Source organism: Pelophylax lessonae (genome assembly GCF_965119305.1).
Source record: "Pelophylax lessonae genome assembly, chromosome: 7".
NCBI classification, from domain to species: domain Eukaryota; kingdom Metazoa; phylum Chordata; class Amphibia; order Anura; family Ranidae; genus Pelophylax; species Pelophylax lessonae.
This window is the reverse complement of record NC_138774.1, coordinates 189044021-189070349: the sequence shown is the minus strand read 5'-3', so window position 1 is coordinate 189070349 and position 26329 is coordinate 189044021. Positions and strand designations below refer to the sequence as shown.

Sequence of the window (26329 nt, the reverse complement as noted above, 5' to 3'; positions counted from 1 at the left end):
AAAATGTATTACACTAATAAGCCCTGGAAACACCTGCTGATCTCCAACTTTAAAGACCTGTCCATCAATCCATTAACCCTTTAAGGGTACTGCTGTATCTGATCTATTGGTGATTCTTGGGTCAGATAGGAAGGTGAGAGGCTTTAATACTTGGTGGTGGTGGATCAAGGAGCACATTTGCTCCTTGGTGTAGGACACTCAAGTCACATTTGGATTTTTTTATATTGTTTGGACACTTGGACTTTGTTCACATTTGATTTATTGATCTATCTATTTTTTCACTTATTCATTTACATGTTTGGCTTCAGTTCATCATAATACTGTTTTGAAGATTGGTGTTGTACATCAATATTTTTCAGTTGTTTTGGTGTATCTTATTTATCACATATATTCATCTGGCGCAGCACTTTATTTTGTCTATTATGTCTTATTGTGGAGTGGAAACACAGTGAGTGTTAGCAGCCGGTTATTGATATAATTATATCACTTATCACTGTATATATTATTTTACATCTAATTGCACTGATAGTTTTTATAAATATGTCTCCAGACCTAAACCCTATTGAGCACCTGTGAGGCATCCGCAAACGGAGGGTGGAGAAGCGCAAGGTCTCTAACATCCACCAGTTCCGTGATGTCATCATGGAAGATTAGAAGAGGACTCCAGTGGCAACCTGTGAAGCTCTGGTGAACTCCATGCCCAAAATGGTTAAGACAGTGCTGGAAAATAATGGTGGCCACACAAAATATTGACACTTTGGGACCAATTTGGACATTTTCACTTAGGGGTGTACTCACTTTTGTTGCCAGTGGTTTAGACATTAATGGCTGTGTTTTAAGTTATTTAGAGGGGACAGTAAATTTACACTGTTATGCAAGCTGTACACTCACTACTTTACATTGTAGAAAAGTGTAATTTCTTCATTGTAATCACATGAAAAGATTTATTAAAATATTTACAAAAATATGAGGGGTGTACTCACTTTTGTGAGATACTGTATGTATATACTGTAAATACAGCTGCAAGAAAAATTATGTGATATGGATTTCTGCACAAATTGGTCATAAAATGTGATCTGATCATCATCTAAATCACAACAATAGACAATCACATTTTGCTTAAACTAATAACACACAAAGAATGAAATGTTGCCATGTTTTTATTGAATACACCATGTAAACATTCACAGTGCAGGTGGAAAAAGTATGTGAACCCCTAGACTAATGACATCTCCAAGAGCTAATTGGAGTGACATGTCAGCCAACTGGAGTCCAATCAATGAGATGAGATTGGAGGTTACAGCTGCCCTGCCCTATAAAAAACGCACACCAGTTCTGGGTTTGCTTTTCACAAGAAGCATTGCCTGATATGAATGATGCCTCACACAAAAGAGCTCTCAGAAGACCTACGATTAAGAATTGTTGACTTGCATAAAGCTGGAAAGGGTTATAAAAGTATCTCCAAAAGTGCTGTTTATCAGTCCACGGTAAGACAAATTGTCTATAAATGGAGAAAGTTCAGCACTGCTGCTACTCTCCCTAGGAGTGGCCGTCCTGTAAAGATGACTGCAAGAGCACAGAGCAGACTGTTCAATGAGGTGAAGAAGGATCCTAGAGTGTCAGCTAAAGACTTACAAAAGTCACTGGCAAATGCTAACATCCCTGTTAGCGAATCTACAATACGTAAAACACTAAACAAGAATGGCTTTCATGGGAGGATACCACAGAGGAAGCCACTGCTGTCCAAACAAAACATTGCTGCACGTTTAAGCCCCGTACACACGTACTGATTGTCGGCCGTAAATATTCGATTGTAGGCTTGTTAGTATGATGCTTCCGACAGCCGACAGCGCATTTTCGGCCGAACAGAATCTGTCGTGCAGACTTTAAAATATTTGTTGGCCGTCACCAGAACGGCCGATTGTTCGCCAGTCAGTACAGATTTCGGCCGACAGACAGCAGATTAGCAAGACTGGGCATGCTCAGAAAAGAAAAAAGACAAGGAAAGTTAACCATCACATGACATCACTTCTGCAGTCGGCTGTTGTTGGCCGACAAAATGAGTGTGCAGTCTTTTGCAGTTTTCAACAGACACGACAGCCCTGGACAAAAGACGGCCGATCGTTCGGCCGACGATCAGTACGTGTGTACGGGACTTTACAGTTTGCACAAGAGCACCTGGATGTTCCACAGCAGTACTGGCAACATATTCTGTGGACAGATGAAACCAAAGTTGAGTTGTTTGGAAGAAACACACAACACTATGTGTGGCAAAAAGAGGCACAGCACACCAACATCAAAACCTCATCCCAACTGTGAAGTATGGTGGTGGGGGCATCATGGTTTGGGGCTGCTTTGCTGCGTCAGGGCCTTGACGGATTGCTATCATCAAAGGAAAAATGAATTTCCAAGTTTATCAAGACATTTTGCAGGAGAACTTAAGGCCATCTGTCTACCAGCTAAAGCTCAACAGAAGATGGGTGTTGCAACAGGATGATGACTCAAAGCATAGAAGTAAATCAACAGAATGGCTTAAACAGAAGAAAATAAGCCTTCTGAAGTGTCCCACTCAGAGTCCTGACCTCAACCTGATTGAGATGCTGTGGCATGACCTCAAGAAAGTGATTCACACCAGACATCCGAAGAATATTGCTGAGCTGAAACAGTTCTGTAAAGAGGAATGGTCAAGAATTACTCCTGACCGTTGTGCACGTCTGATCTGCAACTACAGGAAATGTTTGGTTGAAGTTATTGCTGCCAAAGGAGGTTCAACCAGTTATTAAATCCAAGGGTTCACATACTTTTTCCACCTGCACTGTGAATGTTTAAATGGTGTGTTCAATAAAAACATGGCAACATTACATTCTTTGTGTGTTATTAGATTAAGCAGACTGTGATTGTCTATTGTTGTGACATAGATGATGATGATCAGATCACATTTCATGACCAATTTGTGCAGAAATCCAATTTTTTTTTGTGATTGATCAGCAGGGACTGGACAAATTTTGACTAGTGTGTGGACTTTACCACAGTGAAAGATTGACTTCACTTGTTCAATCGCCTTCTGTCGATGGGACCATTGAAAAATGTACTGTTGGTCAGTGGCTGCAGCCAATTAGCTGCGTCCACGGAACAATGTATTTTGACAGCGGCGGATGCCCCTGTCAGAACACAATGTCCCAGCAGAGAAGGGATTCCTCCATTTACCTTAATTGTGTAGATTGAGGAGACTGTTAGTATTTTTTACCTTTCAGCCCGCTTGACGAATGAAAAATACCTAACAGGTTATGGCCAACTTAAGCCACTGCTTCACAATTAGCAGCAGTCAGTAGTTGTCAGCCTGCAGTGCATACCTTTTTGGTTGGTCATTGGGGCTCCTACAAACTCAGATGTAAGAGGCAGTCCAAGTGCCAACTAAGGTACACGTATGGCAGGCTTACAATGATGTGACTAATTGTAAGGCAGTGGCTTCATATTCGCAACCTTCATCAGGATTTTTAAAGAGCTGATCAAATGTATACAGTAAGTATGTCTGAGAAACCTTTAAGAAAATGGAGTGATGTGGAGAATGGCTAGAACCTCTCTCAAGTTTAAAATGCTGTCTATTTCTCTAACTAAACTGAGGATCTATCCGTTTCATTTCCTCTACCCAAAAAAAAAAAAAAAGTTTTGGGATGTGAGCAAGACAGCTGAAGTATTATTAACCCGACAAAGATTATAAATAATTCCTACTCTTCTGATAAAAATGCAAGTGTATTGTTAGCCAACATTACTTGTAAGAGTTGGATAGAGTAGTGATGGGTTAAAACCTGTCTTTTTTTTTTTTTCCTGCTGTTTGTCTTTGTTGTCTTCTGTTAAGAAGATTTCCCTTTACTTCCTGTCTTGGAGATGCAGCAGGAAGTGAAATGACATCTCTTCAAAGTGAGGGGGAGTCTGCTCTTAGACAGTTGTCACTGAAACAGATGTCTCCATTACAATGGTAATTTTGACATCGAATTTCAATTTAGTTTTAGTCATGGCCTTTTAACTAAAATGCCATTTTAGTTTTAGGTGTACTTTAGTCATCTGAATTGTTTTAGTCATATTTTAGTCGACTAAACTCTCTAGTACATTTTAGTCAACTAAAATCTCCAGTACATTTTAGTTGGCTAAAATCGAATGGGTTTAGTTAAATTGTAATGCATTATTTGAGCATTTTTCTAGAATTTCCAAACTTATTATATACTTCGGGATTAAAAATCTAATAACATGTTATTATTTATGGTATTTTAGTTAGAACATTCACTACAAACACAAATTTACCCATTGTGATATATAAAAATGCCATTTTAGTTTGAGTCGTATTTTAGTCATCTGAATTGTTTTAGGTTTCTTCGTATTTTAGTAGACCAAAATAGTGTTAATTTTGTCAACAAAAATATCTTAGTCGCCAAAATTAACACTGCTCCATTGAAAGAATTCTCCTCGCTTTCTGTTGTAGTGGCAACCAGTGGCGGCTGGTGCTCCATGGGCCGGGGGGGCGGCAGATGGACCGCACCATACCCCCTCCCCATTGGACAACACCAGGCCGCGCACCATACCCCCCCTCCCCCCAGGAACACAGCAGGACAGGACACAGAGGACAGGACCCCCCGCTCCATCACCCAGCCTGGATATCTGCAGCAGCAGGTGGCGGCGGCTTCGGCTTCTTCCTCCTGTTTTCTGCATCTCCTCCCTCCTCCTCCATGCCCAATAGCATGGCTTCTTCTTTTGGCCAATCGGGAAATGGGTCTCAAGACCCGCTTCCTGATTGGCCAGGAGGAGGATCCGTGTGACAATAGTGAATTTTAATTCGCTATTGTCATACAACTGTGTGGGCTCGGGGCGCAGTGCCCACCCTTTTAGAGGCTCTGACTCTAATCACATGGCTAAAAAAAAAAAAAAGACCTATTGAAGTCCATGCGTCTGGCGCCCTGCATGTAGATTAGGGGGCAACTGTAAAATTTGGAATTTCCCATCACTTTGTGTCCCTTCACTAGGAGAGATTGAGAAGGTGGATCTACCCAGCCAGTATACAGAGAGCAATAAAAGCATGACAGGATTTCTAAACCTTCCTACTCCTTCAAAAAAAATTTAAAACGTTTCTGATTTTTGTTTTCTCTATTTGAGAGTTTACCATCAATTCCTGTTCTTCTCCACTCTATCCAAAAGATAAAATTTTTTTTACTATTAATAATATTTTATAATAATAAGGTTTGTACTGCTTGTCTCTATGGATAAGGTTCAGACTAAATGAAGGCTTTGCCCACCCACCGGGCTGAACATCCAGCCAGCTGCAGCGGAAAGTCATACATTTAGCAGCAGTAGTACTACTACCTCTGTTATATGTGACAGCTTCCTCCTCAGGGCTCCTGGTTGCTAGGAATCCAGTGGCTGCTGGCATCCTAACAACCAGTGATGCATCCCTGCCCAGCACATTCACCTGTTAGCTGGGAATTCCCAGCTGGTAGTTGAATGTAAACAAAGCGTAGGGATGGTTGCTAACATCACTAACTAACTATTGCCATGACCATTTTGTTCATCATGATGATCTATATCACTGGACAACATGATTCATGACTCATTTACATTGTGGAAGTTTTAAGAGTATTTATCATCTTAACAAAGGACTTAATTCAAATGTGTGGTGTGTTTAATTCCTTTCTATTTTTATATTTTTAATGAGTAAGGGTATTATGTACCCATACTCATTCACTGGGGGTTTCCTTATTTTAATGTGGGTTCCAGTCCCCAATAAGCCCCCCACCTGCAGAAATCCACATCTATTGGGCCAGGCATTTATCCATTCACACCTGTGCAGTTTGCTTTTAAGCGTTTCTGCAGTGCTTTTTGTGTTTGTTTTTTTTTCTTTTTACCGCAATTTTACTATGTTTTTGCCATGATTTGCATTTTCCATTTTTTTTTTTTTTTTGGCAAGTTTTGTTGGGCAGAATATAAAATGCAAAATACAAATCGTGGCAAAATTGTGATAAAAATCTGGTAAAAATGCACTACATGCTTTTCTGCAGCTTCTCCGTTGAAGTCCAAAAAAAAAGCACCGTTTTGTGTTTAACTGCTTGCCGACCGCCGCAAGTAGATTTACTGCGGCGGTCAGCCCCTGCCAGGCAGAGTGACGTTAATTAACGTCACTAGCCTGGGAGGGTCTGGGGAGCGAGCGCGCGCCCGCGGAGGCGCGCTCCCGCGCGGTCACGCACCCCCCCGCGCGTGTGACCAGCGGACCCGATGTCCGCCAGCCACTCGGCGATCGTCGGGGGAAGAGGGAGAATGTCAGGCAGCTTGTGTAAACAAGCTGCCTGTCATTCTCCTCGCTGTAAAGACACTGATTTCACGGATCTAGTATGTAGATCCGTTGATCAGTGTCCTTACAGCTAGAGCCACAGCCAATCACAGTAAGAATCACGCCCCTAGGGACACACACAGCCCCTCCCTCCCAAATAAAGTTAACCCCTTCACTGCCAGTGTATTTTTACAGTAACAGTGCATATGTATAGCACTGATTACTGTAGAAATGTCACTGTTAACCCCAAAAGTGTCAAAAATGTCAGTCAAGGGTCCGATCTGTCCGCCGCAATGTTGCAGTACCACAAAAAAAATCGCAGATCGCCGCCATTACGCTTTAAAAAAAAACAACAAAAATGACAAAAATCTTTCCCTTTGTTAGTAAACGCGATAACTTTTGCGCAAACCAATCAAAATACGCTTTTTGCGATTTTTTTTACCAAACATAGGTAGGATAAAACAAATTGGCCAAAAATGTTAAAAAATTTTAATTTTTACATTTTTTTTTTGGGGAATTTTATATAAAAAAATGTGAAAAATATTGCTATTTTTGCAAAATTGTCGCTCTTTTTTTGTTTATAGCGCATGATCAAAAAATCGCACAGGTGATCAAATACCACCAAAAGAAAGCTCTGTTTGTGGGAAAAAAAGGACGTCAAATTCGTTTAGGTACAGCGTCGCACGACCGCGCAATTGTCCGTTAAAGTCACGCAGTGCCGAATCGCAAAATACCCCCTGGTCTTTTAGCAGGAAAATCCTCTGGGGCTTAAGTGGTTAAAACAGTCCCTGACCCTTTCCAAAAATGCAGAGGCACAAAAGTGCATTGATGTAAACTTGTTCCATAGGAACCTATGTTAATGTCCTGGGTTTCTGCAAAAAAAATCAAAAAGCATGAAAAAAAACGCATTGGCGTGAATGGAGCCTTATATAGTACTGTCAATTTACGCAGCACTTTACAAATATATTATACATTCACATCAGTGCATGCCTGCCCTCAAGGAGCTTACAATCTAAGGTCCCTAACTCACATTCATACATAGACATACTAGGGACCGTGTAGACAGGAGCCAATTAACCTATCGGCATGTCTTTGGAGTGTGGGGAGAAAACTGAAGTACCCAGAGGAAACCCACCCAGGCACAGGGAGAACATGCAAACTCAAGGCAGGTAGTGCCATTGTTGGGATTCAAACCAATAACCCTAGTGCTGCCAGGCGGAGGCACTTACCCACTGTGCTGTGAAAAAGTTGGAAAAGGGCTTTGTCTTTATCGCACACTTACTGCCTTGCCAACCATAATGCTTTGATAGGGCGCTGGTATGAATTTTGGGAGGGACTTTATATCTTTTTTTTTTTCCTTTTGTTATTTGTATGGAGTACCCACTTCAAATCCATATTGGATTCTCACCCACGATAATTACATTTCCCTGACCGCTTCTTTTTTATAATAAAAAAAAAAATGGAACGGAGACCTCCCCAAAGGTCCCTGAAAATACATGCCAGGCCCCAGGTATGTTTGTCTCATCTTTTTTTTCTCTGATGTTTCTCTGATGCAGACACTGCAGGTGAGTCCAGTCTGACCCAGCTGCTCATGAATGAGATGCTGAAGTTGCAGCAGACAATCCAAGAGGAGCGCAGGAAGTACAAGGAGTTAAACACCCAGATGGTGGAAAAGGAGGCCAGCATTAGGCAGTTGCAGGTAAAAGACAGTGAGCTGAAAAAGTACCAGGAGAGGGTCCAGAAAATGAAGGAGGAGCGGGACAACTTCAACACAGAACTGAAGAAATGCAAGGATGAGATCTACGAACTGGCCATGAAGTATGCACTGCTGAGCGAGGAGAAGACCAATGCTGTCATGCGGAACAGAGACCTACAGCTTGAGGTGTGTGGAATAAAATAAACAAAAAATCATAGTAAAATAGCATAGTAATGAATACAAATTGATTTCAGTCTCTCTTTACTCACATTTGCACCCTGGCATCTTTACTAATACCTCTTTATATTGCAACATAGACTGTTTAACAGTTTCCGGGTTACACACTTCCTTCTCGTTTCTCAGCTCTTCTATCTCCTAAAGATTTTCTTCTGCCACAGAATGCACTCCCTTGACCTTTTTCTGGCTGGCATCCCCTCAATCTAACATAGCAGGAATCCTTTTCATCACACCGTTACTTGGAGTGGCCTCAGACGTTTTTCCTCCCTAATATTGTCGAACAGTCCTCTGGGGTACCTTTTGGAAACACTTACATTGTATACATATTTCAACCTCATCCTCTGATTTCCTTTGTACCACACTTCCCTGCACCTCTGGCCATGGAGGGTGGGATCACTGTGCTTGGGACTACATGTTCCATTAGCCATACTGCCACTGCATGTGCATATCCAGCTGGCCGTTGTGAGTATGCTGCTTCTGCTGCATACTCACTCCACATACTCCATTGGAGGTAGGTCAGAGGCGTGCCTTCGGTTTGGTGCCTTTTTTTTCTGTCTATGCATGTTGGGACAGGCAGCGTCCACATGTAAAACCGTAGTCCTCTTCCCAAAAATGTAAAGGTGGCTTCAGAGGAACCCTTCAAGGAGTCAACCTTGCAGTGGAGATTTGGGCCAGCATTTCAGGGACAGTGGGAAAAGAAAGGACAGAGGAAAATGCAATGCAGAGGATGTGTTTCTTTACAGCAGTGATCCTCAACTCCGGTCCTCAGGGCCCACTAACAGGCCAGATTTTAAGTATTACTGTGGGGAGATGCAGACTAGAGTACTGCAATCACCGAGCAGCAAATTATATCACCTGGGATGTATTTCAGTTATCTTGCAAACCTGGCCTGTTAGTGGGCCCTGAGGACCAGGGTTGAGGACCACTGCTTTACAGGACCTTCTCAGATGTGAGGGTTATGTCGCCCATAACTGATACCATAGCTTGGTGCTCTCTCAGAGCATTGCCGTGCACCCCATCCACTATCATCCTCTCTGCTTCAACAATAAAGTGCTGCTTCATGTAACGCTCCTGCGTTTTATGTATGATGTGGATTTACAGCTGCAGAAATATTCCACTTCAGTAGTCATGTAGAGAAACGCTGAGACACCAATCCCAACTCCCCAAGACTCATCATGTGTGGATGATCTCAATTCAGCAAGTAAATACACACACTCAATAAGATGTTCCTAGAGTGACTTATGTATATAGTAACACAGTGATGATAGGCTGAAGAGACAGGTTGGGTAGAGATGGTAGATGACAGACACTTGAAAGGAAATGTTCTTGAAAGTAAGATAGTAGCAGATGGGATGCAGATAGGTTAGCAATCATAGATAATGCAGATATAATAATAGTCCTTAGTATGCAGAGCTAGATAGTGTAAGCTTTAGTATGAAGGTTATAGAGGTTTCCCCTGTGGGGTACTTATCACTAGTAGCAATGTAGCAGAGGAGAGGTTCGGCAAGAGCGGATGATCCGGTAGCGGGATACAGGGATCAGCGCAGCGTGGTTCCGACAGCGAGGTATGCTTGCAAGCATGAGAGCTTCAAGACAGGTTAGCATCAAGGCACAAAGCAGGTTGAATGACACATGTGAGTGAGAGCTGGTGATTTAAATAGCTGTTCAGTCCGGCGCTCAGTGATGACAGCATCAGTCTTAAAGGTAAACACACCTATATGTGCTTCATCTATCTAGGTAGATGGAAAGCACCCGGAAATGATGTGATAGGAGGCACTGAGAGTGCCAGAACCTTACAGTACCCCCCCCCGTAAGGCCGGCTCCGGAAGGCCTCTAAGGCTGGTTGTCGATATAAGAATCGGAAAAAGCTGGTTGCCGATGTGAGAGTCGGAAAAGACTGGTTGCCGATATGAGAATCGGATAACACTGGTTGCCGATACGAGAATCGGATAATACTGGTTGCCGATACGAGAATCGGATAAGACTGGTTGCCGATACGAGAATCGGATAAGACTGGTTGCCGATACGAGAATCGGATAAGACTAGTTGCCGATACGAGAATCGGATAAGACTGGTTGCCGATACGAGAATCGGATAAGACTGGTTGCCGATACGAGAATCGGATAAGACTGGTTGCCGATGCGAGAATCGGATGAGACTGGTTGCCGATGCGAGAATCGGATCAGGTTGGTAACCGATCTGAGAATCGGATCAGGTTGGTAACCGATCTGAGAATCGGATCAGGTTGGTAACCGATGTGAGAATCGGATCACTTGTTGCCGATATGAGAATCGGATCAGGTTGGTAACCGATGTGAGAATCGGATCACTTGTTGCCGATATGAGAATCGGATCAGGTTGGTAACCGATGTGAGAATCGGATCAGGTTGGTAACCGATGTGAGAATCAGATCACTTGTTGCCGATATGAGAATCGGATCAGGTTGGTAACCGATGTGAGAATCGGATCACTTGTTGCCGATATGAGAATCGGATCACTTGTTGCCGATATGAGAATCGGATCAGGTTGGTAACCGATGTGAGAATCGGATCACTTGTTGCCGATATGAGAATCGGATCAGGTTGGTAACCGATCTGAGAATCGGATCACTTGTTGCCGATATGAAAATCGGATCAGGTTGGTAACCGATCTGAGAATCGGATCACTTGTTGCCGATATGAGAATCGGATCAGGTTGGTAACCGATGTGAGAATCGGATCACTTGTTGCCGATATGAGAATCGGATCAGGTTGGTAACCGATGTGAGAATCGGATCACTTGTTGCCGATATGAGAATCGGATCACTTGTTGTTAGGGTGTCTGCTACATGAACCCCTCACTAGAATCGGACGCATAACCATCCGAAGTAATCCTAGTAGTCCTAGCAACCAATGCTTCTTCAAACATCCTCAGATCCTTCCTACATACCACCGTGCCATTAGAAGCGTGTACGCAGTCAGGTGCAAGAATCTCAATGTTTTCATTGGAAGCTAGAAATGTACTTGCAAAAATAGGAGTATCTATACCAACATCTGCCAATTTCTGGGTGTCCTTTTCTGATATAGAACGGGGACAGGGCTGGCAACAGCCTTGGTAATTTCCAGGCTGTTTTTCAGGGAAGACAGTTCGGATTCGCCTGGCCTCCATTGGGAGAGCCTTAGGCCTATGGGGTCGGGTTGGGCAGGATGTAATGAAATGTCCCCCTTCTCCACAATAAAAACAAAGGCCACAGATTCTCCTGTGATCTTTTTTTTTTGTAAGGACAACTTAGTATGTACGGCACCAATCTCCATAGGCTCCTCATCCATCTCTGTAGGATCAGGGTTCAAATGAGATGTGTCAGAGTGACAAGGCTGACTGTTTAAGGCAGGCTTGGACCATGACCAGGCAGGATCACCATATTCATTTGGTTTCCTTTTTCCCCTAGGTAGCCGGGGTCTGCGGTTACCTGGAGCAGGTTTAGGAAGAGATTTTTGGGAGGGGAGACACTGGGAGTGCATCGCAATTGCAAATGATTCCCAATTGTCTAGGATCTGACTTTTTTCTTGCAGTTTCTGGTATGCCCACGTTTTCATTTTGCCAGAAAGCAAATTAATGGCAGCATGCACTTTAATAAAGTCATTATGATAGGTCCTAGGCTTAAGGATAAATAGGAGCTCACAATCCATACGAAAGAAAAGAAAAGAGGAACGGGAACCATCAAACCTGTCTGGTAGAAGGACAAGAGGTTCTGGGGGTTGAGCAGCAGTAGGCTGTGTCAGTCTGGCCACCTGCTGCGTCAGAGCCTGATTGTCTTCTTTTAATTCAGTAAGTGCGTGTATTAACGCAGTTACTTGTTGTGTTAACTGTGTCACCTGAATGGTCATTTCTGCTGAATCCATTTTATCTGGTTCGTTCAATCTGTAACGCTCCTGCGTTTTATGTATGATGTGGATTTACAGCTGCAGAAATATTCCACTTCAGTAGTCATGTAGAGAAACGCTGAGACACCAATCCCAACTCCCCAAGACTCATCATGTGTGGATGATCTCAATTCAGCAAGTAAATACACACACTCAATAAGATGTTCCTAGAGTGACTTATGTATATGGTAACACAGTGATGATAGGCTGAAGAGACAGGTTGGGTAGAGATGGTAGATGACAGACACTTGAAAGGAAATGTTCTTGAAAGTAAGATAGTAGCAGATGGGATGCAGATAGGTTAGCAATCATAGATAATGCAGATATAATAATAGTCCTTAGTATGCAGAGCTAGATAGTGTAAGCTTTAGTATGAAGGTTATAGAGGTTTCCCCTGTGGGGTACTTATCACTAGTAGCAATGTAGCTGAGGAGAGGTTCGGCAAGAGCGGATGATCCGGTAGCGGGATACAGGGATCAGCGCAGCGTGGTTCCGACAGCGAGGTATGCTTGCAAGCATGAGAGCTTCAAGACAGGTTAACATCAAGGCACAAAGCAGGTTGAACGACACATGTGAGTGAGAGCTGGTGATTTAAATAGCTGTTCAGTCCGGCGCTCAGTGATGACAGCATCAGTCTTAAAGGTAAACACACCTATATGTGCTTCATCTATCTAGGTAGATGGAAAGCACCCGGAAATGATGTGATAGGAGGCACTGAGAGTGCCAGAACCTTACACTTCACAACCTTCCTATGGACATTTTCAGTTATGGACACCCCATCTTTAGTCATAAGAAACTGCTCAAACGCATTTTCAATATTGTGAGCCAGTGGTTCTTCATTTAACACATGCATAATTTCTACCTTTGCCAAAACATACTCACCCACCAGAACAGCAACAAATTTGCACGCTTTTTTCAATGACTACCCCTACCATATTTATACCAGCACATTGCTTTTATGACCAAGGTTTACTCAGAGTTTCCATCACGCAACATAACATTTCCTGATGCATTTTTATTCTTTGTTATCCCACTGTGCAGATCACTGCACCAAGGGAAAACTTTCTCCAAATACATAGTGGGCCCTGCCACTTCATTGCAAAAAAATCCAATGGTCTCTCCATGGACTTATATATCATTCCCAGCACTTTTAAGAAAGGCTTACCACACACTGGAGATTTCACCTTCATTTGGGAGTGCTGGGGTTATGATGAAACCAGCAACTTTTCTTTCTGTGGAACAGCTTTTCCACCAACACAGTAAGAAAGTGCAACATGCTCCTCGTTACCCTTTGCTGACTTGATTTGGACTCTTCCACCATTGCTGGGGGTGACTGCAGACAACAACACATGCATACATAGAAATAGAGGTTGAACTGGCTGGACCTACTGTATATCTTTATTCAACCTTACAAACTATTTAACTTGGCAGCAAAACGTAGACCTCTACTTGACCAGGTTACTTTGCACTATATCCTGGGACAGGGGATATTTTGTGACCGCATGCTCCCATTCAATGCATCTTAAGAAAAGCTTACATATTTTATCAGGTCTTTGTGAGGACATCACCCTGCATGTTGAGGCAACTCCATATCTTTCTGTGACCCCTGGAGCTTTTGTTTCCCGGTGACAGATCCCCACTTGTTTGAGGTATGAAAGGCTTTTCCTCAACTGAGGCTTGCTGGCTTTCCCAGTAACAAAAGATCTTCTCCATTAGCAGAATTGCACCTTTAAACATGCCAAAGTCTCTGTGACTTTGGCCCATTGCCCAGTAGGCCGTCTGAAAAGTTACCACCAGAGGGGAGAGCAGCAACTATGACCAGTTTTCATTGGGCTTTCATTGGGCCATGCGTATCGCACAACAGTCCTCTCAAAAGCATTTAGAAAATGTTTGCATCAACAGTTGGCAACATCTTTTACAACTGGTCTAATTGCAACAATGTTGGTATGGGCAACTGCACTCACTTCTTGCTTCTGGGAAGTTATTAGCTCTTCCAGGGCATTAAGAGCAGGCCTGCCAATCTCTGTACCTTGGCGGAATAGAGTTCTTCCACATTCTGGCTGCAAAACTGGATGTGAGGGCCACATGGCAAGGCCTGGTGGGCCTGGATTTGGCCCGCAGGCCTTGTGTTTGACAAATGTGATCTGCATCTTTACACCATTACAGACCATCAATCTTTCACAATATACTGTATATATGCATTTCCACTTTTTTTTTTTTGCCTTTAGCAAGTACAGAAAATACCTAAACATATTGCCAGAAATTCAGTGAGCTCCTAACTTCCTGAAGAGAGCTGACCCCGCTGTACTGAAACCATGAGAAGTGTTGTCAGCTCGGTCCAGTTCTCCTCTGTTATGGAGATGAGGATAGTAGGAGGTGTTTTGTAGCCCAGCATTGGTGAACTGGGCAGGACTGACAAAATTACAATATAAAAAGATGTAAGAATAATTTTGTACCTTTTTTAGCAGCCTTGCTGCCGATTTAAAACTCTAAATGTCACTTCCACTTAAAAACTACTTGTCTATGAGAGATCACATTAATTAGTATCTCTTTATTTCTGTTTGGACTCAGATTGAGAAGTTGAAGCATCACCTGATGAAGGCTGAGGACGACTGTAAACTAGAGCGGAAACAGACAATGAAATTAAAAAATGCAATTGAGAAAAGGCCAAGCCGGGACGTCATCTATGAGCTACAGAGAGAAAATGAACTGCTGAAAGCAAAAATCCAGGAACTTGATAAACCACTACAGGTGGGTTTTACTATTACTTCCCTATGCCACTTCAGATCTGGAAAGATATAGAACATTGTATCCAAAGACAAGAATAATTGAGACAAGAGGGAGTCTATAGATATTTTGTGCTTACCCTTACCTAAAAAAATATAACTTAATTTAATACTTATTTGTATTCCAATAAAACCTCAAATCTCAAAAGGCAGAGTATTTTAAAATATTTTGAAATGTCCCACATGTGCCTGATGGTGTCATCAGAAGCAAGTTTTGGTTGTTTTTGTTCTCCTAAAGTGTATTTTTTTTTTAATTGCATCCTGCAATCTTATTGACAGTTAAGGTGTACATCAGGGTGCTCAACCTTTTGAAGTGCGAAGGCCACATACGTAATCTGGTAACCACACATAGGCCGCAATGAACTATGAGGTTTTACCGCTCCTTAAACCACAAATGTAAATGAGCCCTTACTATCCTGAGCCCTCCATAAGGCTGCTTTCACACTGATGCACTGCCGTTTACCCACACCGCCGGTGCAGCGTAATGCACCTGTCTCTTTCCTATGGGTTAGCTGCACTAAACCATAGACTTCCATATCTTGCAGGTGTGGTGCACTTTCTAAAAGCGCACCAAAATTCCTGCCTTCAGTAGTTTTGGTGGGCTTTCTGAAAGCGCACCAAACCCGCAGAATATAATAGAAGCCTATGGCTCAGTGCATCTAATCCCCAGGAAAGCCACAGGTGCACTTCGTTGCACCTGTGGGCTAGTGTGAAAGCAGCCTTATAACCTTTGTTTTATAAATGCTAATACACCCATTGCAAAAGTGCAGTCTATATGATGTTTAATACACTAACCTTTTCCTCTTCCAGCTTCTACTGCTTTAAGGGTCCCAGGCGAAGAGCACGTTTATCACTCCACCTGGGACAGGAGCCGACGCTAAAGAGGAAGCATTGGCTCATGCGGCTCCTGCTCCCTCTGCGGCCGCCTGCTTCCTCCACTGCTAGCGCCAGCTCCATGCACTCTGATGCTCTGGAAGGGGGGTCAGCAAACCTATTGATCGCAATCTGACCCACCATCCCAAAGCATGGGCACGCGCTTCCCTGGTTTGAGGTTGTGGATCAAATCAGAGGGCAAATACAACGCTTTGAAACTCTGACAGTTTTTTGTAGTTTGCTTTGGAAAAGAACAATTTCGCAATTGGCTTTTCAGAGCCATCGATACTGTCCATGTTTGCAACCAGGAACACTTTTATAGTGTCTCACAAATAAAGAGACCCTGCCACCATCTTTACTTGCAGTTTACTTGCAGTGTTTTCTTTTCTATAATAATCAATACCCAAGCATCTTAGTGCTCTCCTGTTCTGGGAGTGTCTAATAGATACATAACATGCATTAAATATGTTAAATGCACATATACTTTTATTGAAAGATTTTTGTTAAAATGAATTCCCCTTTAGAGCAGCACATATTGGTATGTGAACACTACAGCCCATGTTTAATATTCAAAGCAAAGTCCCCATCCATCCATCCATGCTTTTTTATTTTCAATAATCATTTTCTGCGGCCATCTTGAGTAGGAGAAGATATTTGATGTAGCATTTAGTTCCTTGAATCCTTCTGCCCTTAGTCCAGGCATGCAGGAGGGAAGGATGTGAACTCCTCCTTACCTTCTTCAGATGAAATAAAAAAAATGCCCATGAAGACTCTTGGGATGTATGACATCATTTTTGCCTAGGCCAGAAACCAGCAACTAAAGAAATGTAAAAAATAGGTTTAAAATAGGTATATATAGTATACATTCCTTTCTATTTACTAAGGATAGCAGCATAATAATTTAAAATATTGTTGACTTTGATTAGGTTTGGGATCCATGGATCTCCTACCTCTCAGGAAATGTCAAGTGTTATGATTATTATAGAAAACAAATGGATACTTGCTTCTACCCACCTTTATCTTTCTTTTTCTTCATTTTTTGGAGGGGATGATATCCGCTCTGTCGCAGCGTCCCAGGCTATGCAGTGCCTGTGATTTGGACTGGGACAGGGAAGTGGAGGGGACAACCCCCTCTAGAGATATTATTTCTGTTTGCCCAATCTGGGAAGGTTTACTTTGTCTCAGATTGACACATTGGATTGGAAAAAACATTTCATACATATTGATTGGGGCCAGTAATGTCCCATTCACTACTGAGATTTAGTACTCTCTGGCTCTAATGTGTAAAGTCCTATACGCTGATTTGTATGTCACTGCCTACAGACGACGTTGTGAATTTTGATTTGCATTGTTTTTCTTCTTCACCTTTTATATGATGTTTCTTTATTCCTTACTCGTTCTATGTATACGATTGTACTTATGTGTCAAACCCACTATGTTTTGTTTACCCCCTTTTTTTATTTAAAAAAAAAAAAAAAAATGATTGGAAAATAAAAATATTGTTGACTGAGAGAGTAAAGTTCCACTTTAAGGCAGATCTGTGGAAACGTACAAGTGCCGGTGGCGGTCATTGCTGTCCCATTGTTTTGTGTTAGTCAGTTATGACCTTTCTTTTTATTTAAAGAGAAAAAAAATCACTCAGAGCTGACTTTCCTGACATTGTTGCACCTCATCGTCATTGTTAGTCGTGTTTTCATTTTTTGAAAATGTATCCTTACCAAGGACATCTACATAACTGTTTCAGAACTTGCCGAAAGGAGAAACATCTGAAAAGATACGACTATACATCCAGGATCTGGAAGATGAGCGTAGACAGGCCTTGGAGCAGTATCAGGATATGGTAAACACCGTATATACGCTAAAAATGAGCCTGCGGCAGGCCGAGGACCTCCGAGACAAGGTATATGATCACTATGGGACCTTTTTAATAATACACAGCACTCTACTAACCACCAGATAACTTGCCAACAACTGTGTGCTCTTGTATAAACAGCAGCAGATGTAAGGGATGCAATTTTTTTATAAGAAGGAAGTTTACTATCATACTTAATGCATTGTGTATGGCCCTTTTAAGAGATCATATATTTTTCCTGCAATGGACTCAGATGTTTTATTAAGTCTTACTACACTATGGGGACCCCCTTTTTTATGAGTCCATTGCAGGATAAATTTGCGATCTCTTACACCCATATATTTGGAATTGCTTTACAACTAAAGTGGCAATAGGAGGAGGTATCCAAGTGAGGCTTTAACTGACTGGAACCATAAAGTAGCCCCAAGGTGGAGCAAGCGTTATTTGACCTGCCACTTGGCAGGTCCACCATGTGAGGTGAGAGTACATGGTGAAAGGTGGTGGGAATCACTGTGCATGAAACTAACACAACACGTGGGGTGGAATATAAGAAGATTTTCCGTGGATGCAAGAATTGTTGGAAATTGTCATTATTATGAGACTGTGGTTTAATATATAGAGGACATTTGTACACTGATTTACACTGGTGCAAGTGATGATTATTTGTAATTTGACACAGTTTTTATTTTTTTCTGTATACTGATAATATACAAGGTACTAATATTTTATTTACTGTTCAAGAGTTAGATCATTAATTGGTTGATAATTAGTCCTCTGTTCACATATTGGTTTTTATTTTATTTTGAAACATTAGTTGCTAATGAGGTAGGTGCAGAAGTGTTAATTGATTTTAAACTTAATATATTGCCAATTGATATGGTTGGTAACAAAGTAAGCATAGAAATGGATTAAGAATGGTAATAACACAGTTTAGCATACAGGGTGATTAGTAATAAGGACTAGGCACAAGATGACACTTGGCATCCAGATCAGCATAAAATGCAGCAGTGATAAAAGTTGATTTACCGAAGACAGGAACTATACTGTCAAAGTTCATTAGTGGCGACTACGCTAGGCTTAGACCAACTGGATGTGCACTCTCCATAAAATTAAAGGAACTGTTGGAACAAATGGGACTTGCAGGATGGTTTTATAGGGGGTAGCCCTTTATGTTATTCTTCTGCCAGCTATCCACTGGGCCTTTTAAGAAGTGTTGGTGCACTTAACAACAGTTTTAATACCGGCAGACCTGGCTCGCATCTATCCATCCACCTCGGCTGCCTGTTGGAGGGAGTGCGGGGGACGTGGTACTCTGCTTCATCTTTGGTGGGAATGCCCCGTTATTGCCCCCTTCTGGTGAGATATCTGGGACCAGATTAAATCCATCCTGGACTTTGATGTCCCCTTCAGCCCCCTCACCTCCTTAATGCTGCCAGGAGGTTGATCCCGATTTACTGGAAGCGGCCGCAGGTCCCGGGCAGGTTGGAATGGAAGTGTATGGTAGATGGCATAAAGGACGCAGAGGACTGGATCGCTAAGTGTAGGGGTGTGCGGGAGCGCAATGATGTGAAGTGGCGACCATGGCTCGACTATGCAGGAGACTTGACCCTGCTGCCCTCGAGTCTTGACTGGGCCTTGCTGATCCTGGCCGACACCTCATGTTTAGTACGTCCGCAGTGTGATGTCTTGGGCTTCTGGATGTTGGTGGCGGCCTTGGTGGGACGCGGAGGCTGGGGGACTATGGACGTGGTCAGGTACAGTATTTACTTCTCCCTTTTTCTTTTCTCTACCCCCCCATTTTTTTCTCTCTCTTTTCTTTCCTTTCCTCCTTTCTCTCTGCTTTATTCTCCTTTGCTACTTGCTTTTTACGTTGATTATGGTTGTCCAAGTGTTTGGCCTTCGTTGAACGACCTGCCGGCATAACTATTGTCTTCCATACATGTTGCGGGGGCTGATCGGGTGTTAGCAGTGGTCCCGCGTTGGGACCTGGGTTACTGCTGTGCTCCCACCTGCTTCTCGACTGGGGCGGCGGGTACGTGACTGAGGGGGCCACGTCGGGGGAGGTTTGATGGAGGCTGTCTGCCCCCCTCCCTCGGGGTGATCCCTCTTGGAGTTGGTTCTCTTTACTCGACTGCGCCCTTCGCTGCACGCGGATGTTGCCTGATCTCGGCTGCCGGCAGCCCGACCACTGCCCTGTAGCATCCCAGTGGCTCTGTCCACCGCTGGGTGCCTTGTATTCAGATTTATATGTTATATGTTTATTTGTTCTGTGAGCGAGTGGCATTGTTTAGCCTCTACTCACTTGGATACCTTTCTGTACTGTTGTTTTCTATGTGTGTTTTCTATGCAAAACGAAATAAAGATTCTTTAGAAAAAAAAAACAGTTTTAAAAAAACCAGCATGCAGTATTGGTGTGCAGTAAAGTATACTTAATGTCCTGCCTCCAGCAACTCAGTTCCTGCTAGCAGTGTGAACAATGGTTAGTGCACTCTCACCAGTCCCTGTGGTGTGGCTGTGAACTCTCGCTGGATAAAGGAGGGCCCCCTCAGTCTCTCGACAAAACGGTCCAGATGCAATTGTTGCAGTCTGTGGTGAGCTGGTCATTCAGTCTGGTTAGTAAGCAGCAGATGGGCTCTCTTCAGTTCCCTCAGCGCAAAGAGCAAGAGCCTATCTGAGCTGTCTCATAAAAGCAGCCCCGCTGCTCCTCCTTGTCCCAGTGTTTCCTGGGAATAAAAGTGCAAGGGATCCGTAAGCTCCGCAATATGGCTTACTCCCTGGACTTCAAATCTCATGATCCTCAACATTCTGCATAGGAATACAATAGGCTTTTCTGGCTATAGTGCTCCTGCTGACTGGAGGGAATAGAGCAACACAACATTGAGCATAACAGCAGAAAGTGAAAATAAACTGATTGTAAAGAGGGAAATGTCTCCTTCTCAATGTTTCTGTAGTCCAGAACCTGGCTATATATGGTAGCTTCCACACTTATAGGATGACTACAATTTGGCTGGGTGTACCCAGGTGCTCGATAAGGATCCCCTGCTTTTAGTATCTATGGTATATTTAAGCTACTCTACATTTAATGTCCTGGCAGCTATTCATGATGAGAAGCAATTAAGTCAATGGGAAATGACACAGAGTTTGGAGAACTTAAATTATGTACTAAGACATTTGGCAGTTGCTTGGCAGGGGTCATAAACACACACACACACCATAAACCCTTTGTGTTTATTTTGGAGGTTAACTCTTATACCACTTTAGTAGGTACTGCAAGTATGAGCTTGCTGCAGGAGGTTTCACTTGGGTTACAGATTGTAGAAGCATGCTAGTTGTGACCACTGCTCGTCTCCTTGCTAAGCCTGTTCCAGCCTCTCCCAGCTTCAACCAACAGTGTCTTGTGAGAGTGGCTGCTGCGAACAGAGAAGGGAAGGTTGAGCTGGTGAGGTCAGCAGCAAATGGTGGAGAAAGGACATACCTGGATGGAGGGGAGGAGAAGCAGAATGTGGAGGAGAGGGAGGAAAGAGTAAACTATACAACCATGCCAGTCTGCAAAAGGACTCATCCTGCTTACAAGCCAGGCCAGATCGCCAGTGAGGTTTCTTCAGTCGCGGTGATGGCCTAGCAACCAGAAATTGTCCAGTTCTGTTTTAAGATATACATTTTAGGTTTTGCTGTATACACATGGTATTCGAGATAAATGGTAGAGCCCAAATCAATAAAGCTGAAGTTTAGGTAAGGATTTTATTGTAAAGTTACATTAGTCCAGCTTGGACTAATATACTGTAAGTATATATAACTCATACCTGAGCAATCCATTTGGAAGCTGCAAATCACTGTAGTAATTGCCAGTCTTCTGGGTTCAGTGCTGAGTGACTGACCCTCTGCATAGTGACCACAGGGAATTGCTTGCTCGGCACTGTCATTCAACAAATAGCTTGTAATATTTTGTCAATCAATACCAGATGTTCTTTGATTGGATGTGCAGGACATTACAATCTCCACCTCATCCAAACAGAGAGCACCCTGTATTCCAGATTATTGTTACAGTGTAATACTAAATTCACCCACTGTAAAGTTTAGTTTGAATAATTATATGCAGTGTCCAGGCAGAGGGCAACAGCCAGAGCTGCCAATATCATGCCATAACCACAAATTTTTTTACTGTTGATGACTCCGCGATGGCTGAATGGTCTCTGTATTCTCAACGTTTGCTTTTAGCATCGCACTGCCTTACAGCTGACTGATGTAACATCATATTATGGGCTACATTAGCTTGATGGGCACCATATTGTTTTCTCTGTTGCAGTAATAGATATGTTACCACCTTGTGGTCATCAGTATTGGAGCAAACCACTTATTTCATGCAGGAAAACACTATATATTCTGCAGGACAGCACAAAAGGCATGCACATTTACCCTGCTTATGTACAGTAATTGCCTTTTTCTTGTGTTCCCCAGTACTTTGAAGAGAAGGAGGTCTCAGAACTGCAGTGTTCAGCCCTAAAGAAAGACTCAAAGATGTACAAAGATCGAATAGAAGCCATTCTACAACAGATGGACGAAGTGTGTATAGAACGCAATATGGTATGTACCTTTCTGTATTTAAAATCATTAATCTTTTAAAATCCTAAATAAATTTCAAATGTGGTTTTATCTGTCTGCCTGTAGTTAAGAGCAATTCTATAGCAGAAACCATTATTCTGTACTTACCTAACCTGTTTGTTCTATTTTTTTGCATACAATGAGATTTTGTTTTTTACATAGCTCTTTCTATTGTTAATTTCTTTCTGTTCCCCCCACATATCAGGCAATTGCAACGCGGGAAGAATTCCATACACAGTATACCAAAAGTCTGAAGGATAAGGACGCTTTAAGGAAACAGCTCCGGGAACTAGGCGAGAAGTATGATGATCTGCAGATCCAGCTGATCAGGAGTGAGGGAAAACTGCTATCTTTGGAGACCAAGCTGAAGCGAACAGAGTCACCAGCGCTGGTACACGATACGTAATAACTACGTAATTTACCTGAGAATATCTGGGTCCATCATCTCTAGGAGGTCTTCACTGCTGATGGAGGCCTACGGAAAGAGAAATGTCCTTCGATAGATATTAGTGGGAGGTTTAGATTGTAACTGAAATGTCTCCATATGCAAACCAGCAGTGGCACTTGTAGGTTGTAAGCTGGTACTACACTACATGCAATGAAACATACACATAATGTGCATAAAAACAGTTAATAATCATTACAGAGTAATTCCTTATGTTTGGTAAAAACCTGATTTATTGCATATCCTTACCTTCTATTTTTCTGTCATATTGAGAGAGATATAGGCAACCGTAGCATGCAACAGCCCTAAAGCAAATATGGATGGTTCTGCATAATTATCCCATGATCAGAAATAAGAAGCATAATGCACACACCGCACATCCTTTTATATATTTCACCGCAGATGAAACTTCTAATGCAGTACACATAATAAACATGCTAGGAATGCCACATTCTTTGCAACAGGCTTCCTGTAATTTCACTACTGGTTCAATGTACACTTCTGAGAGAGGCTATAGCCAATTACAAGAAAAGGACAGGTGAGGATTCCTTAGCTCCAATAAAGAGACATCGAAAATATTTTTTGAAGTGATTGTTCGCAAAACTGAAGTTTTCCTTTTCAGTTAGGGTTTTTTTTTTTATTTATTCAAACTGTCATGGGCCAAGGGAAGTTAAATTAAGTTTGCTTTGCTTAGAACAGTATGGGTAATTATGGAAGAAGTGGAACTGCTACACTTATACCCTAATTTAATATCCTAAAATTAATTTGAGGTAGATTTACGAATAAAATAATATTTGGCCGTAGTACTCTCCTGTAAGTTAGCTCATGCAGTGTTTCAAGGATTTCAGACATTTGGAAACCTAAGTTTTTCTTTGTTTGTGGAATAAAAGGAATTGCTCTGTCATCTATTAGAATGTTTGGCTTCCGCACTGTACTTTGTTTGTTGCTGCCATGAGCTGTGACTGTTTTATTCTGCCCCACTAGGGCTTCTTTAAGGTCTACAATAAAAGCATTATTTGCAGTGATTAAAAATGCATTCAGGCATAGTGCCAATAAATTTAAAGACTTGTTGTAAGTCTTTATTGGGGGACTTCCATTTAGATGACATCTGAAAAATTGCAGGCCAAGCACCTAAAATGCGTTATACAAAAGATTTTACAATATGATGCAACTCATCAGTGGGAATGGATCCTATTAAAAAAATTTTTTTTTTCTACCTGTGACAACATATGCAGAGACCCTGAGCATTGAACTTTTTTCTCATCTGTCTTAAGATGTAACTACTAGAGATAAGAGAATCCATTCACCCAAATAGGAATTCAACCCAGAATGGGCAGATGTGTGGATGGGCAGATATTCATAAATCTCTCTGTCTGGATGGTCTCTAGTCACAGAGCGATCTAACCAATCAGAATGTTTGAATGAAAGTGATGGAAAATACGGTAGAAGAGTACCAGACCATCATTTGTTATCATTTGACTTAACTAATAGATATTGTAACTGCAATATCTTATAAATTTGAATGACCTGCATATTTTTAGTTGACTGCCCTAATTTGACAGTGGATAAATTCTTACAGCTCGTCTAATAACAGTATTTAACCAAATGTTGTTATTGTCATCGTATATATATATCAAGCAGATTGTGCTGGGGGAATGATCAAGATTTTTAAATGGCATTTCATGCATTTCTATCACGCTACGTCTGTTTAGATTCACGGGTTACCCATTGTGCATTCCATACCACATACCTCCCAACATTTGAACTTCGGAATGAGGGACACTGAAAGAGGGAAAAGATCTGTGGCACGCGTAGCAGTTAAATATGGGCGTGGACAATCACTTAGCAGTGGGAGGGTCTTAAGGGATGCGATTAAACAAAACCCAGGCTTCCTTGTACCCATAAAATATATACTTGATTGCTTTGTCTGAGCCTACCTTAAAGAAGAACTTCATTAAAGTAGTGAGGGACTGCATAGCAACCAGCAACTGTTAATACAATGAAGACTTTGGTGAGAAGTATCTAAGGTACAGTATTGGGTATATAGTGCAGGAGTATGTAATGTATAGAATGCAGGGGACAGGAGTGTGTAATGTATAGAAGGCAGGGGACAGGAGTGTGTAATGTACAGAAGGCAGGGGACAGGAGTGTGTAATGTACAGAAGGCAGGGGACAGGAGTGTGTAATGTACAGAAGGCAGGGGACAGGAGTGTGTAATGTACAGAATGCAGGGGGCAGGAGTGTGTAATGCACAGAATGTAGGGGACAGGAGTGTTTTGTACAGAATGCAGGGGGCAGGAGTGTTTTGTACAGAATGCAGGGGACAGGAGTGTTTTGTACAGAATGCAGGAGACAGGAGTGTGTAATGTACAGAATTCAGGGGGCAGCTCCATCCATTCGCCCCAATCCCATCCTGGCTACATCCACCACCCCGATCCCATTCTGGCTCCATCCACCACCCCGATCCAATTGTTCCCCGATCTCATCCCGGCTCCATCCGTCCCCGATCCCATTTAGGCTCCATTCATCCCCAGATCCCAACCCGGCTCCATCCTTTTCCCTGATCCCATCCTGGCTCCATCGTTCCCCCTGATCCTATCCCAACTCCATCCACCCCCCCAATCCCATCTTGGCTCTGTCTATCCCGGCTCTGTCCATCACCAGCGATGCCATTCCAGCTCTGTCCATCACCCCAAACTCATCCCAGCTCCATCATTCCCCCTGATCCCATCCTGGCTCCATCCTTCCCCCCTGATCCCATACTAGCTCCATCCATCCCCCGACACCCATCCCGGCTCCATCCTTCCCTCTAATTCCATACCAGCTCCATCCATCCTCCATGCCAATCCCAGCTCCATCCTTCTCCCTGATCCCATATCAGCACCATCCCCCTGATCCCATAACAGCTCAATCCATCTCCCACACCCATCCCAGCTCCACATATCCCAACCTCGCATTCCCAGCTCCATCCATCCCAAAAACCCATCCCAGCTCCATCCATCCCAAATGCCCACCCCAGCTCCATCCTCCCCCAAATGCCCCCCCCAGCTCCATCCACCCCCCACACCCATCCCAGCTCCATCCACCCAAAATGCCCCCCAAAGCTTCATCCACCCCAAATGCCCCCCCCCCAGCTCCATCCACCCCAATCCCCCCCAGCTCCATCCACCCCCCTCCCCATACTTCCCTCTTCTGCAAGTTAGTGTAGTAGTTAAAAATCACAGACCTCAGATCAGAGTGATGTGCTGCTCCCCGCCTACTCCTCAGTGTACAGGAAAACACAGGAAGGAGGAGGGGTGGGTTCAGTGCACTCCACTCTCTGCACTGTCAGAGGCAGCTGGGAAGAGACACCGGCTGCCATGTGTTGCTCACGGCGTGTGGTAACAAAGCCGCCCTGTACCGCTGCGGGCATTCCCGGGACTCAGGGACGGTTAGGAGGTATGCATATTGCTGTGCGTTTAATCACTTTATCAATGTCAGTGTTGTGAGATGACCATTATCCCATTTCCCACATGGGGAATCATAGGTGTGTGCAGCTTATTGCATTTGGGTGTGTACAGCTTGTATAACATTGTAAATTTGCTGTCCCCTCAAAATAACTCAACACACAGCCATCAGTGT

The 26329-nt window shown here is 42.9% G+C and overlaps 1 protein-coding gene across 1 annotated transcript in view; it reads left to right on the top strand.

The window, feature by feature from the left end:
• CARD9 (caspase recruitment domain family member 9) overlaps positions 1-26329 on the top strand; it is a 104012-nt gene that overhangs the window by 54021 nt on the left and 23662 nt on the right. Inside the window, exons 5-9 of the mRNA XM_082264405.1 lie at positions 7873-8198; positions 14722-14901; positions 17554-17709; positions 22120-22245; positions 22469-22654. Of these exons, the coding sequence (XP_082120531.1) occupies positions 7873-8198; positions 14722-14901; positions 17554-17709; positions 22120-22245; positions 22469-22654 (974 nt within the window). The remainder of the gene's footprint in view (positions 1-7872; positions 8199-14721; positions 14902-17553; positions 17710-22119; positions 22246-22468; positions 22655-26329) is intronic.